Genomic DNA, 16,052 nt, shown 5'->3' with positions numbered 1-16,052 from the left:
CTGTTATTCATTCTGGGTAAGAGATGTCAGCTAAATGCCTAAATTGCAAATAAAAATACTAATAAAAATTGTTCAAATAACAAATAATCTAGTCTAAACTGTAATCTGCACTAAGGTCTTTATCTTTGAGATAGGACTCGCTCAGTGTTTTCAATTTAAAAAGTGATTTTGCATGATTGGAAAGTGAAAGTGAATGAAAAATAAAAGCCCTTGACAGAAAAATGGGTCTGGGCATGAAGTCAAACGTCCGATCCATACCTTGATCCTCTGGTGGTATTCAGGCAGCAGAGACAGAGACTGGTCAGACACCAGGAACAGCAGCTTGTCCAGCTCCTCCTGCACACTCATCCTCTCCTGAACCCGCGCATACTGAACCACACACACACACACACACACACACACACACACACACACACACAGAGACAAACACCAGTTACTTAACTTGAATATACAACAGCAGTACTGCGCCACTTGACCTGATTTCAATGCAATAAATAAACGATGACGCATTGTACAGGAGAATGGTACCTATTGTCTTCTCACTGACAGCAGAGAGGGATCTCTCGGTGAATGCATTGCATAAACCCAGTGAGGCCAATTACTGTATACTAACGGCTTGCATTGTAGACTATATCACATTCACCATCTTTTTGCTGCACTCACAACGCTACACACAGACACAGGGAGGTGTGTGGCGTTACGGAGATGAGAGGAGACAGCGATATTGCAAGTGAGAGCTCGTTATCTTGCAAAGCAATGAGAGAGCTTGCAGTGTGTGTGTGTGTGTGTGTGCGTGTGTGTGTGTGTGTGTATGTGTGTGTGCGATGGTTCTAATGACGTGCCGTGCCTGTGAGACGGTGATGAGCCGCAGCAATGTGCCTGTACGGGTAATTATAGAACAGCCGGCTCCGCTGCTCGCATCTCATCTCATCTCCTACACAAGGCTGCCAGGCAGACAGCACAACGCAACACAAGACAGAAAATCTCCTGGTTTAGTTTGATGTCACTATTGTGAAACTAGAGGTGGAGAAATCAGAATGTAAAGGAGAAACGATGGGGGGGGATAACAGGAAATTGATTGTGGAGTGAACGGGGGAATTGAGTGAAAGCATCAAAATGGGGCCGATAGCAAAGTAAGTGTCTTATGTAATGGTGTTAACGGTTAACTAGCATAAATATGCATCGCTAAAGAATTGGCAGGCTATTTTCGCAAACAGTGAAATGAAACAGTTTAGAGAATGTGCCTCTACTAATCGTCTCTACTAATGTGTAGTAAATCTCAAAAACATAAAAAATCTCTTCTCTGTGCTCGCCTTCTTGTGGAAATTATTCTAACCCAAAAGAATTTGGGAAGAACGCTCTCCAAAAGGATTGCCTTTGAATTCTTGGTATTGATTAACACCTTAAGAGACAAAGAGACAGACACACACACACACACACACACACACCTGCTCCGAGAAAGTGGGCGAGTGGATGCAGTTGAAGTCCTTGAGGCCGTCCTGCAGCACGCGGAGCCTCATGGAACCTTCGACCACATCGACGCTCTTCAGCTGGAGGTCGTTCACTGGGTCGAGGGTCGCGATCCTGCCCGGGTTGGCCTCGGCCAATCGCAGCAGCTCCTGGGTCGCCGTGGAGATGGCTTGGCCAGGAGGGTCAAGCCTGTACGTGTGAAATAAAGGACAAAAAAGAGCAAGAGAGAGAGAGAGAGGTAGAGAGGGATAGAGGGAATGAGAAAGAGGTCTAACACCCCAACATTTAATTTACTGACTGAGAAAGAAAAGCTCAAGGTGTTATTGGGAGAAAAGGAAAAAACTCAGTCTTGCTACAAAGTTTGTATCTAAATGTTACCAAATATGAGAGAAAATGTAAATATTGAGAATGATTTTGTAAATTTTGTCTTGTAAGATATGCACCCCCCCATCCCTCCCAAGGTCGTATATTGATATACATTGACTTCAGTTATATTGAATGTATTGAATTTCTTTTATATACTAAAGCTTGTTGTTTATATGTACAGAATCTGTAGAATTGTTTGTTTATTATCCATTATGTATTTGACTGTATCCTTTGCAAATGCTTTGGCAACATAGTTCCTTTCTCTCTCATGCCAATAAAGCAAATTTGAATTTGAGAAAGATCAGCAGAGGTTGGGGGAAGGAAAAAGGGAATGAGAGGATAAAATAGTGTAGTATGTTAATGCAAGTTGTACTCTTGTGGTACAATTTGTTCTGCACTCTGTTTTAACTCCGGTAGTTTGACAGTGCCGGATGCTCTTAATGAATCCACACATGTGAACAGCTCATGTATCTCGAAATACAGACTAGAGCATCTGTACAGACTGTAAGAAGAACCTTGTCATAATAAAGCTTGAATGCACAACCAATAAACGTGAGAAAAACAGAGACAAAACAAGAACATATACACACTCTTTCAAGAGGGTGGACAGAGAGACAAACCCTCCTCAACACACTCATCCTTTTGTTGTCAAACATGGAAGGGATAATAATAAGGGACAAATATATTGCTGTTGTCCTGTGAAAACCTTGTAACTCCACTGCAACTGGTGATTTTCATGTTTTCACTTTAATTGAAGGATTACCTGCTCCTCTATGGGTTTAAAAAAACTCTCTGACCTCTTGGGCTTATGAAACCAAATCAAAACCCACTGGATAAAGTCAAAAGTCCATAAAATGGTACCACTATTTATGGATTTTCTAATGTTGAGGGGAAATAAGATTGCTAATAAAAACGTAGAACACACACACCTGAAGCGTGGCTGTTGCCTCTTGTTGTAGTTGTCGATAATCCTGTCAGGAATCACCTTGAGGGTTTTCACTGTGATGGCTGAGATGTCCTGCAGCTTCAGCTTCTGCACTGTGTGGCTGCATGGGCCTGACACACAACAGGAGAGAGGAATCATGCGGTGTGTGTGTGTGTGTGTGTGTGTGTGTGTGTGTGTTTGGCTCTGCGTAGGAAATTAAGCTTATTCTCCTGCAGCGCTCATTGTAAATTGCTCTGGATAGGCGTCAGCTAAATGCCTAAAATGTAAATGTATGCGTGGGTGTTATTTAGTTAAAATGCAGTGGGTTTAAGGAGGAATGAGACTGTCTTTGTGTTAACACATTTGAGAGGAAACCAGGGTGTGCGTGTGTGTGTGTGTCAGTCTGTTTAAAAGGTGTAAATACTTGCTCCTATTTGTCCATCAACCAACCTTCAGGTATAAAGAGAGCCGTGTTGTAGAGGTGAGGGAAAGCGTTGGCGTTGGGGCCGTTCCCTTCCGCTTCCTCGTTGCCCTTCTCACAGATGATAAGAGCTGTGAAAGTGCGATTCACAGAGTCACTGGACACCTGGCATGGAGACAAGACGGGCCAGAGAGAGAGATAACCAGATGTCAAGTGGCAGAGGTGAGCGAGTGCAAATCTAGGAATACCCACACAGAGACAAGCATACACACACATACAGTGTTCGAGGCCCTATGCAAGTGCAAACACTGGGTATACTGGGCGTCTATTAAACTTATTTATGATTAATTTATGAATGATTTCATGGCATCATCAAGATGTGTGCATGGCATGTCTTTTGCTTAGTTGTGGAGAGTCATCATATTGCTTTACAGTAATAATCCATGACATTTTCATCTAAATAAATGTCTGTTTTGCTATTCTCTATTGCCGACTGACATAACACAATAGTGATTCAACCTACACCCAGTTACTGAAAGCTTTTACATTTCCACTCGATGTTGGGAAGATCTTCCCAGCACACAGGGAGTGATGTGTGATGTGTTTTATTTACCAGAAGTAGAAAATGTTTAGTTTGCGAAAAAAAGAGGAACAACTGGGCAGTTAGTATGAGCAGCGATAGCCACAATGGTTGAACAGAAAAAAAGAAAAGAGCACCACCTACAGTAACTCAAACTTCATCAACAGAAAATACTGGCCAGTACTGACTCTCTGGGAAGTGCAGTACAGAAACACCACAGCAATGATGCACCAAAGATGTCGCCGCAAAAAAAACAAAACAAGAATCTCACAGATTACCACTTTAAATACCATTCAAATTATGCAGAGACCAATCAACAGCATTGCACAGTCTGATTGATTTCCTTTAAATTCTTGTCACCCAACAATTCATATCCTAATAGATGTCTTTGGTGTTTATTAGTGTGTAGACTCCTTATTTTAAATCATGAACCTAGATATACGACACGGTTTTGGCTGCGTAAAGAAAGAAACACACAAACAGATTTAAGTGGGAATCAGAATCTATAAATCGTAATATTAAGAGGGACAAGCCTTGATTTAGATATTCATCACGTCTCGCAGTAGACGGTGTATCCCCCCACTGAACTCCAGGCTTGGAGTGTAAAAACCGACTTACGCATTCAGTCAAGGTTTAAATGAGGCCCTGCTGCATCTTTTTACATCTAGCAATATTTAAGATGGCAGCTATGAAAGGTGTGTGTACGTGGAGCTTATTCAGAGAGTATTCATGGCTTTATCTAGCCTGGTATCCAGCCCCTATGAATCGCAGTTTTCAGCACTCTTCGAATTTGCATGGCGATTCATCAAACCACCATGACAAACACACACACACACACACACCTACCTGAAGGATAACTCCCAGGGCGTTGAGATGCTGTTTGTTATTAACTAGTACAACTCGACCGACAGACAGAGCTTTCAGCCCGTTGACAGACTCCAGTGTAGCGCGCTGAAAGTAGAGACAGTAGACATGAAATATAAGAGATGTGCTTGTATGCGTTTGAATGTGTGTGTGTGTGTGTGTGTGTGTGTGTGTGTGTACCTGCAGGGCCTCGGCGGTGATGCGTAGCTCGGTCACGGTGTGGTAGTAAGGCACCAGATCGGACAGCTGGCCCTCCGTGTCCAGCGGAGGCAGAGACGACACCGTCTGCTTCAGCTGTCTGATCCTCTTCTCGTGGGTCTGGAGCAGGAGGAAGAGGAGGGGGGAAATGAGGAAGAATAGGGGGAAGATGAGGAGGAAGAAGAGGAGGAGGTGGAGAAGAGGAAGAGATTAGAGAAAAGTAAGAGACTCAGCAATGAATGAATGAGGCCGTAGATACATTTCTGACTGCTTGTATTCTGCCATATGTGCCATTTAACTATATATAGTACTTAAACCTGTTGTGTTTCATTTTGTTCTGCTGCAGTGTGGTGGTGTAGGTTACCTGAGTGTCTCTGTGGTTTTCAGAGAAGCTCCTCCTCATCATGTCGGTGACGCGGAGGGCCTCCACCCGCAGCAGGTTGAGAATCATAGTGTAGGTCAGTCTGAACTGGGACTGGAGGACAGTAGGTTTACCCTGGAGAGACACAGGCGGGATAATGTCATTTAAAAAATAATCTGTACTGTAGAAAGTGAGCCAAGACAGATACAGAATACTTACCTGTCCTATAGCTGGTTAATTTCTTTCTTTCTATCTATCTATCTATCTATCTATCTATCTATCTATCTATCTATCTATCTATCTATCTATCTATCTGTCTATCTGTCTATCTATCTATCTAAGAATGTGGGCTCTCCACTTGGTGTGAAGCAAGGTTATTAAAACATATCACATCCTTTGAAATTGAATTAAAAAGGGGATACTAGCCATATTATATTATAGCAAATAGATTAAAAACAACTTTACAACAGTGATAGAAAAGGAGACTCTGGTTCTCTTCCATTTAGCTCTCTTCCATTTACATAATTTAAGAAAGCGTGACAAAGCTGACCAGAGATAAAGGAGATTCATTTCTGTTGAATAACAGAAGGGCCCCATTGAAATTGAAAAGACATCCTCTCCAAACTGGCACAAAGAGAAAATGAGTTAAAAATAGCCCACTCAACTGTTTAATGAACTACTCAATAAATAAGCTGACACGCAACAACACCCTTGACAACACAGTCAGGATTTTAGGTGGTGCTTCTGCTTTCAGAGAGAATAGATCTCTAGAAGTGATAACCAGAAGTCTGCAGAAGGAGGTTTGCCATGGATACATACTGCCATATCATACTGAATGATATATAAACCCATATGAAAGGTGGATGTTACAAAATCCTCACCAGCAACATGACATGCAGGTCTCCCATGTCGTGGACCCCAGCCTTACAGAGAATGATGACTGTTCCTGTGGGGTCCAAACCTCTCCTGCCTGCTCTACCTGCCATCTGAATATATTCACCTGAAAGAGAGAGAGAGACAGAGAGACAGAAGAGGTAAGTAGACGTGGGATAAGAGATGAAGGGTAGTGGAGAAAGCAGAGAGGCATCAGGATATGCAAGATGAGAAACAGAGAATAAAACAACAATACGACAGCGGGAGAAAGGAAAGCAAACACAAGTTTCATCAGATATTTTCACAAGAAGCTATATTTTCTCCCCGCCACTTAAACCTCAGAGATGAAAGAGCATAAATGATGGTTGGCTCAGATGAAAGAAAGAGAGAGGGGAGAGAGAGCGAGCAGCATACCAGGCAGTAGGTTTCTGAAACCGGTCCCGTCGTGTTTCCTGATGCTGTCAAACACCACGGTTCTCGCAGGCATGTTCACTCCCATAGCAAAAGTCTCAGTGGCAAACAGCACCTGGGAGACGGAGGAGGGTGCAGAAGAGAGTTAGAAGCAGCCATGGGTCAACAAGTATATGAAAATAGTGCTTAGTGTTTGGTTTAAACTGGTTGGAGAGTAGGAGATGGGTGGATTTGCCACATAAAGTCGGTTTTATTTAGGTCCTAAAAATGCCGACACCTAATTCTGATAAATAAAATGCTGCATAAATGCTGCATTCTCTCCATTTATGCCATTGTTTCGATGAATGAATGTGACTCACTTTTACAAGCCCCCGTGAGAAAAGCATCTCAATGACTTCCTTCAGTATCGGCAGGATCCCGCTGTGATGGACGGCTATTCCTCTCTTCAGCAGGTCCCTCATCAGCAGGATCTAAGACATGGGACACCAACAAGTATTGAATCTATTCTGTCTTATTCTGTGGTTAAACACATTGTAAGTCTCTGGAAAATACTCTGGGAAAAAAGCATCAATTAAAGGCTTAAAATGTAATGTGATTGTAAATGTAATGAAAACATTTTCGTGGCATTCACATCACACTTCATGTATTATTTTATCCTTAATACAACCTAAAACATAAACTGCCTAAATGACAAAGTGGGGCTGCAAGAGAGAAGAGCGTCTCATCCGCCATCAGAAAGATAAATTTGTAGATCTGTAGATTTTCTATTTGGCCAAATGAAAATCTGGTGTCAGGTATGTACACTTCTCCGCACATAGAAAGTGACAAATGGAAACTTCACAGCAATATCCAAACTGTCTCCCAACAGCAGTGAGCAGCGCTCCATCCAGAGAAATCTGGACTCACAAACGCTAGTTTCTCTTCCCTCTCTAATCCCTTTGTTATCCTTTGGTATAAAGCGTCACAGATGGGCTGGGTTGGTAAACATGAGTGTGCTGTGTGCAGCTTACAGACATCATGATGCAGGATTTTTGGATACTGAAGTTCAAACAGTTTCCAAACAGTTACCTCTCGCTGCCATTTGGAGCCGCCAATGTGTGAAGTTGCCTAGTGCAGCTTTAACACTAGTGCAAGAGACTATGTTTCAACATTCAAGAGAGAACTCTCCAAAAATAGAGAATCTTACTGTATTTTTGTGTATACATATTATTTATTTTATGTATATTATTTATCGATCCTGCATGCATGTGCTTTTGTGTACATGCACCTATGTGTATTGGAGTGTGTGCATGCATGCACATGTATGTTGATTGCATTTGCATCTGCATGGGCATTATTAATGGGCATGCACCCCTATGTAATGTTTCCAATATAGAGAGTATGTCAATTGCATTAAATGTGTTACATGTAATGTATTGTGGATGTGTTGTTTTTCACTGTCCTCTTCCTACCACCCTTGAGGTAAATCAACACATAAAAAAGTTGGTCATAAACAAAATAAATAAAGAATCTCCTCCCCATCCTTCCCTTGTGATTGACACTCTTTACCTCATCACTTCAAGGTGCTACCTACAAGAAAGGTCTAAGAAAGTCTATAGAGAGAAAGCCTTGGAGAAAGAACCGATGATCCGTCCCCAGCAAGGAGCCTCCTTACCTGGGGCAGCTGTCGGTCTCCTCCCCTGAGGCGACTCAGGCTCTTCTGGAAGAACGAGTGGATCTCTGCCTTCTCCACGGAGGTGGTCAAGTCCATGGAGGTCAGCGAGCGGGCGTTCTCGTCGCAGCGCGTCCGGGAGAAGGTGAACGCCACCACGGGCGTCTGCTGCCGCTGGGACAGGTAGTGCAGGAGAGAGAGCCACACCGCTCGGTCCTGCGGGGCAACATGGAGAGAGGGATGAGAGGATGGAGGAACAGAAAAGAAAGAGCAGGATGAGTGTGGAGAATAAAGGAATAAAAAGGATAAAATAGGATATGAAGAAAATAGCCTTAGTGGGTGTGTTTAGAGGAAGGTAAAAGCAAATAAAATAATGGGTGACAAAAAGATAGTTTGACGAAAGAGCAAGAATAAAAGAGGAGAAGGAGGGAAATACCTGATTGGCTGAAGTGTTCTGAGAAGTGTTCTTCGTGCCAAATGATTGGGCGTGTTTGCTGGTTCGCTCCTTCTTGGCATCGATAGCAGCATAATACCTGGAAGACAAACACCACTTCCTCCATCAGAAACAGCTTACATTTCTTTCTCCATAAAGTAATAACCGCACAGTTGCTTTTGACATGCAGTCTCAGCTGAGCTAAACGTGCATGTTGTACCCTTTTGTGAGGAAGTTGCCCGTAGCGTCCAGCAGCAGGAACATCTCCTTCTGTGTCTTGGTGCTGTTTCCGGTGTACAGGTAATGCTCCAAAGGCACAGGTCTCTTCACTGTGCTGATCACGTAAATGTGCCTCTTCTTAATACGACTGGACATGAGGACAGGGGGGGAAAGGAGGGCAGAGAAATGTTCAAACAAGCCAAACACTTAACAGATATTAGTAGCTGGCTGAAGCTGAAATTTATAGTGATATTACAGGATATTACAGTGCTATAAAATGTGTGAGTAATCTATATTGTGTGTCATTTTTATCAGTTGTGAATATGCCTGTGCCGATATGAAAATTTCATTGTACGGTGATCTTAAAATTATGTCGATATACGATATTATCTCGATAATTATTAATAAGAAGAATACCTTGAAAACAGTACTGTAATATGCTTCAACTACTTAAAATACTTAAATAATGTATCATATCAATCACAGGACATTTCACTTTTTTAAACACGTTTTAATGTAAGACTGTAGAACATACGTAAAATATTTGACTTTTTTTCTTAAAAAACAAAATGATGAAATGCTGGTTTAGATTATAAAAACTGCAAGGATAGTTTTAAACAATACATAAAAATCCAAATTACAGCATTTAAAATAAATGAAGTGTTTTTAGAGGGCTCCCCCCTTAGGGCAAAACAAAACCTGTGGCTCTGCTGTGTGTGCGTTTGTTATCTCAACAAGTCGTTGGTTATTGTGGTGGTCATGCTAAAAAAATGAGGGGAGGTGTCATAATGGTTATTGTTTATTTGAAGTGATATATAATAATACCAGTTATTGCCCCATCCCTAGTTGTGACTCGTGGTTAGCTATCACTCTGAAAAGGTGGATTGTGAACTCTACCATCACTGAAGTAATTGTCTGTCCAATGATAAGAGACTCTCTACCATTCGATGTCAGATGTCAGTGTGGAGCACCTACCCAATCCACTCGCTGAACTCCAGAGCGTTCGGCACCGTGGCGCTGAGCAGAATGATGCTGACGTGTTCAGGAAGCATAATCAAAACCTCCTCCCACACGACCCCTCTCTGAGGGAAACAGAGGGAGGGGGGGGCGAGACGAGAGCAAAACGGTCATCCAGTGAGTTTAAATCAGATAGGTGCAGGGTGCTGAAAGCGGTCGGGACCTTTCCTCACCTCGGCGTCGTTGATGTAGTGAACCTCGTCGAAGATCACCCACTCCAAGTCTCTGATGACCTCTGAGCCGTTGTAAAGCATCGACCTGGGAGAGGAGAGTGAGTGGGAAGCTAGAAGTTATCAACTTTACTGTAAACAAACTCTAATATTCGTACAAATAAACAAATGTCCCTTTAATGTGTTCATGAAGAAGGCACATTATTGTTTACCTTTTCTATGTGTTGTACTGTATGTGTGAGGGTTGAGCTAGGGATGTAAGTAACGAGTAATTTAGGAACAGAGTACTTGTTTTCTCTAACCAAATAGTATCCGATTTCTCTTTTTTCCGGTGTGTGTGTGTGTGTGTGTGTGTGTGTGTGTGTGTGTGTGTGTGTGTGTGTGTGTGTATGTGTGTGTGTGTGTGTAGGGGGGAACAGGGCAGTAAGTAGATGAACAAATATTAGACTAGCTAACATAGACACAACAGTACTTTACTTGCTAAATATTGCTGTCAAGCATTCAGGAGGTGCAACATCACTTTTTTTCTGTACAGTTATAACATACTTTTATGGAAATTAGCTATTCTCTATTTGTTTGCATTATCTGAGTTTTACATTTCAAAAGGGTACCCCAGGACCTGGATAACTGTATTCATGGTCATTTTAATAAAAGGGAGGGTACAGCTTTTAATCTGTTAACAGCCATAGTTTTTGTTAGTGAGTACCTGAGAATCTCGGTGGTCATGATGAGACAAGAAGATTCAGGACTGATCTGGACGTCACCCGTCAGCAGCCCAACATCCCCAAAGGTGTTCTTGAAGTCTCTGAACTTCTGATTGGACAAGGCTTTGATAGGAGAGGTGTAGATCGTCCTATTAGAATCAATCAGAAAGAGAGTTGGAATATGTTTGGCAGATATGCAAAATGTATGGAACAAATACCAAGTCATTAATTTTTTGGTAATGATAACACATTTAGGATTCCTAATTCATCAATATTCAATGTTGTTCAATGTTCTAACCAAAATAAAAAATACTACTGGTTAGATTACTTATATTCAGTTATATTCAGAACTGTAAATTAGAAGGCTCACACTCACACACACACACACACACACTCATAGCCTCAGTGCAGTCGTATTTAATTCAATACTCTCAACCCACTGTGCGCCGCCTCCTGATTTAATTGAAAAGACAAACCCGCACCTGGTCATGTGTTTCTGCGAGAGAGCAATAGCGTATTCTGCCACCACTGTTTTGCCAGCTGATGTGTGTGCTGCCACGAACACAGAGTCGTGAGCCTCCAGCCTCAACACAGCCTGTTTCTGGAAGACGTCCAGCTCAAACGGCCACTGGAGCAGAGGAGAGCAGAGGAGAGCACAGAGAGAGGAGAGGAGAGGAAAGGAGAGCAGAGAGAGAGAGAGAGAGAGAGAGAGAGAGAGAGAGAGAGAGAGAGAGAGAGAGAGAGAGAGAGAGAGAGAGAGAGAGAGAGAGAGAGAGAGAGAGAGAGAGAGAGAGAGAGAGAGAGAGAGAGAGAGAGATCAGTATCATTGGCTCAGCTACTCTGCAAAGTGATTTTCATGTGATAATGGACCAAATATAAACAGATACACACAGAGACAGATGACAAATAAATAAATATAAAAGTGTGTGTGTTTGCATGCTCATGTGTGTAGTGCTGCGCAACACTTATAGCCATAAATGGGATAAATACTATATCTATATCTATACATATGTGCAATTAGGGCTGGGCGATATGGGTTAAATTAATATCATGAAAATTATGTTTTTTTTCCGATATTGATATACAGTATATATATCGCGAAATAGCTCATATGCAAAATCACATGTTAAATAATCAAATTAATGTTCATCCCATTGAACCGAATGGTAATGTTAGGTGTGATGTCAAACAAAACTGAAATTTTTGATATTCCTAGCATACCTCATTTTGTCAGTTTTAAATAAATATTTGCTTGTTATCATCAATTTAGACAGCAGATAAACAATAATATTAGCTTTTTATTATTTTTGGACAAATGGAATGGAGACACACCTAGACAACAACACATTTGAATATACATATTTTAGGCTAATAAGACGATTTCCATCCCAGAGTGCTTTGTGATTACAGTGCCCACCTTGAAAGCCGGGTTGGGGATTCGTTTATAGAAGTCAGCGCAGGGTGAGGTGATGTTGACTGGGATGGCCCATTTCTTGTTCTCCTCAGGATCCTCTGCTGGTTTGGATTTCACTTCTTTTCCCTTCTCTGATGTAGAGGGGGACGGCACAGCATCCTGAAGATGGAAGAAGAAAACTACATTTCAGTATACAGTAGATCATATTTTATTTAGGTCTTGGATCTGTAGATCTGATCATGGGAGTAGCCAACAATTTACATTTACACATCTACTCAATAAAACTGATCATTTCAATCACCAACAACAACCAATTGCATGTTCGCTCTTGCACTTTAAAATATATCTGTAAATATATCTGTAAATCTTTAAATCTGTCATTAATCTACATAGTTTCTACCCAGTAAGAACTTTAATAGCATGATGAAGCCATATAGTTTAATCTTAAATATTTTCATTAATTGTATTTTCATCTCTATGCTTTTCGTTGCTGCTGCATGACCCAATCTTCCCTTTGAGATCAATAAAGTTCATCTCATCTTTTATGCAGCTAATAAATCAGGATTCTCTTTTTATTTTGCCCCTAACTGTGCAATCCTAGGACAAATCTAAGGGGTTTGCTTTTGCTCCTTTGAGGCACTCTAACAATCTCAATAATGAACTCAAGCAGCTGTAATAAGCTCCAGCACCTTGATGCCCAGGTCCTCCAGGCTGTTTGTTCTGGCCAGTTTGGGAGCTTCTCCGCTTCCTCTGCCTTTCTCCTTCTCTTCTGCCTCAGGCTGCAAGTCAATGATGTCATCAAACGTGGACAGGAGGGACATGAGGTTGACGTCTGCCTTCGCTGTTTTGGCATCTTCAATATAAAATGAAAAAAAGAGAGGCGTAAAATAATTCATTTCAATTAACCCCATTAAGAGTTTGGGTAGGAAAACATGACATCCAGACAAACCTTTGTCACTGAAGTCTATCCCAGTTTTAAGTCCAGGAGGGACTCGGAGTAAACCTGTGAGGGAAAAATGGCAAATACAACCATAAAGAACTGATATAACAGCAGAACTCTTATCAATATTTTATAACAGTGATCCAAAATGTAAAAAAAAAAAATCACCATTCTCAAAGTCTATGTCCTCCTCCAGCTCGGACTTCTTCTTGATTTGGTCCAGAGTAAGTTCCTCCATGCCTCCTGTGAAGGGAAATAAAAGGGAAATAAGATCATCATCACAACCAATAACTCAGACAAATCTCAAGAGATTTAAGACGTCGTGAAAATTCCTCACTCCGATATGTTTCCAATAGAAGAAAGAAAAAATACTTACATAAATTACTATTTCAACTATTATGTCACTGCTAACAGTGGCAGATTGTAAAAATGTAAGAGGAGGATGGATTAACGAGCAGTTAATGCACTATTTCAGGTTTTCAGTTTTTTCCAATATAACAGAAAAGCATACAAGTTGCATTCTCCCACCTCTGCCCAAAAAGATCACAAAACATACAGAAAGCAAGAAAAAAGAAAAAACACAAGTAAACAAATACATAGCGTTTATAATTAACAAAAGGAAGGGGAATGAATATAATAATGCTAAAAGGGGGAAATGCCCCGTCAACTCACCAGGCAGGAAGGGGTAGTTGGTGTTGCTTCCTCGCAGGCTCTCTGAAGGCGGCCCGGGTTGCCGTTGTAAAGACAGGGAATTCTTTGCTGACAGGCCTGTGTCCTCCAATAACACCTGGGGGAGAAGAAAGAAGGAAAAGACCAACAAACAGCTACATTAACCTTTACTTTACTTAAAGATATACTGCATTATGCCCACAACGGGAGCTTTTTCTGACTTGACATGGATGGATTCTTCCTGCTCTAGACCACTAAGCGCAAAGGGACTAGAGTTATACCACAGCAAAGTATAAGAAGCAACTTCTTTTATATCGAGTGTGATACTATTTATAGAATGATCAAAATGCAAAAGAGGGAATGAAGCTCATTGTTTGTAGTTAAGAAGGCTGATCTCGCCAAAAGAATAGTCCAAGGCACACTTCTTTGTTACAAAAGTTAAAAAGCAAACAATGAGCTTCATTCCCTCTTTTGCCTTTTAGTATATTATACTTTAAAAACAGTAATAGAAGAGCAGTGAGCAGTGTGGGGCAGCGTCTACCTCTGTGAAGTCCAGCAGCATGCCTGTGGTTGGATCTCTGACGACAGACAGGCTGGAGTGGAGCGGAGACGGAGTGCAGCTGAGCAGAGAGTCGACACGAACATCTCTCTGAGTCACTCTGGGCAAAACAACAACAGAACAGTTACCTCTGGGTTTGGTTTACAACACTGTGATTACTGCATTGCTTTATTAGGTGAAAGGATACATCAGTAACACACTTTATACAGAGCACGAGTTACCTGTGCCCGCTCTAAAGCAGTGATTCTCAACCTTTTTCATATAAAGGACCCCTAATTTAGTCCACATTAGGACCACGGACCCCCATTTGATGAGATTTTGTCTCTCGTACCCAAATCTGAGAATATTTTTATTGTTTGATATGATTTTGTCCAGAAATTTATAACTATCTGCATCGTAGGTAGAGAGATAAAAGTGAAACTATGGTCAATACAATCATTCTTCTACATTCTCTAATTGTGTTAATTTCTTGTAAATGAAATAATGCTGAAGTTTAACAATTCATCAGTTTGCTGAGGACCCCCTGGAACCCCCTCAAGGACCACTGGTGGTCCCCGGACCCCACGTTGAGAACCACTGCTCTAAAGCACTTATTTACGTGTCTGTTCAAAGGAATATTTAATCTGCAGACAATCGAAGCATTAACTGGTGATAACGAGATGAAAAATAGACATAATGTACTTGAGAAACTTGTGGAAGGCAGCGTCTGTGTCGTGTATGGGGAGCCAGGCGGGGTCGCGCAGAAACTGTTTCTCCACTTCTGTCTCCAGGCTCACGCTGGTGGGAGGGAGTCCATGAGGGAGCTGTGGAGGAAATCATAACATTAGATATGCGATAACCGACCAGAAAAGATCATCTAGACAGCACACCTATAGCTCTGGACAAAATATGCAGATGCAATGTAATGTCGCTATTCTAGTCGACTGCAAATATACATGTGCACACATACTTATACAGATACAAACACACACACGCACACAAATATTGGGTTACTTTAAAAATGGATCATCTCTTGTTTAATTATTTACAAAACTTGCAGAACAGATCATAACAGGAAATCTGTTGAGAAATCCACTACAGGGGTTACATACAAAGACCAAAGAGACACTTGACCGGTGTATTACAGACAGACCAGCACAGATTACCATGGAGACACAGACTGGAGATATGGACTGACCGTGCTCTGTGGAGCTAATGGCTGGCCATGGGGCAGAGGGTGTGTGATCAGCTCAAACCTGCCAGAGCAGCCCATCTCCAGCAGGGACAGAGGCAGGTCCAAGGGGCCCACAGAGGGCACATCTGTAGACAGGTGGGAGAAAGAAAACAAAAGGTATGAATAGACTAAATACACACACACAGCACCCAAAGCTACTCCACAACAATCCAGGGTGCAGCCAGGAAGAAGACTGGGTGGGTTTTCTATGACACAGCTAAATCAACGTTGTGCATTTTTGTTCAAGACTGGATGAACCGTCAGTACAACCGGCAACACATCATTAATTAATACTGGTAACTTAGCAGTATGAAACCCAACCCAGAGGGCTACTGAATGGGGGAGCAGTGATTGACAGCAAGCTGGCTAGCCCGTTAGCCACATCATCACCAAGCTACACAAAACTGTTAAACAACATATGATGTGCTTTACCTAGGAGTAATAAACATGTATATGCTAAAACGTGATTTTATTATTTGTGTTGTATTTAAAAAACGTATCTGACATTTGACAAGCCATATCTTACCTGTTCTTTCCATGTCCCCACTCGCAACTGAAAGCTACAACACACAGTACACAAGCGAAAGTTGGCAG

The 16,052-nt window shown here is 41.7% G+C and overlaps 1 protein-coding gene across 1 annotated transcript in view; it reads right to left on the bottom strand.

The window, feature by feature from the left end:
* Nucleotides 1-16,034, bottom strand: part of skic2 (SKI2 subunit of superkiller complex) — a 20,995-nt gene extending 4,961 nt beyond the window's left edge. Inside the window, exons 1-26 of the mRNA XM_071527494.1 lie at nucleotides 15,985-16,034; nucleotides 15,423-15,544; nucleotides 14,927-15,048; nucleotides 14,228-14,345; nucleotides 13,690-13,804; nucleotides 13,186-13,260; nucleotides 13,027-13,080; nucleotides 12,767-12,930; nucleotides 12,081-12,236; nucleotides 11,146-11,291; nucleotides 10,666-10,812; nucleotides 9,963-10,047; nucleotides 9,748-9,854; nucleotides 8,774-8,920; nucleotides 8,557-8,653; nucleotides 8,124-8,336; nucleotides 6,829-6,939; nucleotides 6,473-6,584; nucleotides 6,067-6,185; nucleotides 5,189-5,320; nucleotides 4,807-4,944; nucleotides 4,609-4,713; nucleotides 3,212-3,347; nucleotides 2,766-2,892; nucleotides 1,449-1,659; nucleotides 259-369 (exon numbers count right to left, since the gene is read on the bottom strand). Of these exons, the coding sequence (XP_071383595.1) occupies nucleotides 259-369; nucleotides 1,449-1,659; nucleotides 2,766-2,892; nucleotides 3,212-3,347; nucleotides 4,609-4,713; nucleotides 4,807-4,944; nucleotides 5,189-5,320; nucleotides 6,067-6,185; nucleotides 6,473-6,584; nucleotides 6,829-6,939; nucleotides 8,124-8,336; nucleotides 8,557-8,653; nucleotides 8,774-8,920; nucleotides 9,748-9,854; nucleotides 9,963-10,047; nucleotides 10,666-10,812; nucleotides 11,146-11,291; nucleotides 12,081-12,236; nucleotides 12,767-12,930; nucleotides 13,027-13,080; nucleotides 13,186-13,260; nucleotides 13,690-13,804; nucleotides 14,228-14,345; nucleotides 14,927-15,048; nucleotides 15,423-15,544; nucleotides 15,985-15,997 (3,183 nt within the window). The 5' untranslated portion in view covers nucleotides 15,998-16,034. The remainder of the gene's footprint in view (nucleotides 1-258; nucleotides 370-1,448; nucleotides 1,660-2,765; nucleotides 2,893-3,211; nucleotides 3,348-4,608; nucleotides 4,714-4,806; nucleotides 4,945-5,188; nucleotides 5,321-6,066; nucleotides 6,186-6,472; nucleotides 6,585-6,828; nucleotides 6,940-8,123; nucleotides 8,337-8,556; nucleotides 8,654-8,773; nucleotides 8,921-9,747; nucleotides 9,855-9,962; nucleotides 10,048-10,665; nucleotides 10,813-11,145; nucleotides 11,292-12,080; nucleotides 12,237-12,766; nucleotides 12,931-13,026; nucleotides 13,081-13,185; nucleotides 13,261-13,689; nucleotides 13,805-14,227; nucleotides 14,346-14,926; nucleotides 15,049-15,422; nucleotides 15,545-15,984) is intronic.
* Nucleotides 16,035-16,052: the final 18 nt, after the last annotated feature.

The sequence above is a fragment of the Centroberyx affinis genome, unplaced genomic scaffold (genome assembly GCF_046629955.1).
Source record: "Centroberyx affinis isolate AG114_WGS23_722 - 3 ecotype Tasmania unplaced genomic scaffold, CSIRO-AGI_Caff_v1 ptg001542l_1, whole genome shotgun sequence".
NCBI lineage: Eukaryota > Metazoa > Chordata > Actinopteri > Beryciformes > Berycidae > Centroberyx > Centroberyx affinis.
This window is presented reverse-complemented; position numbering and strand designations above follow the sequence as displayed.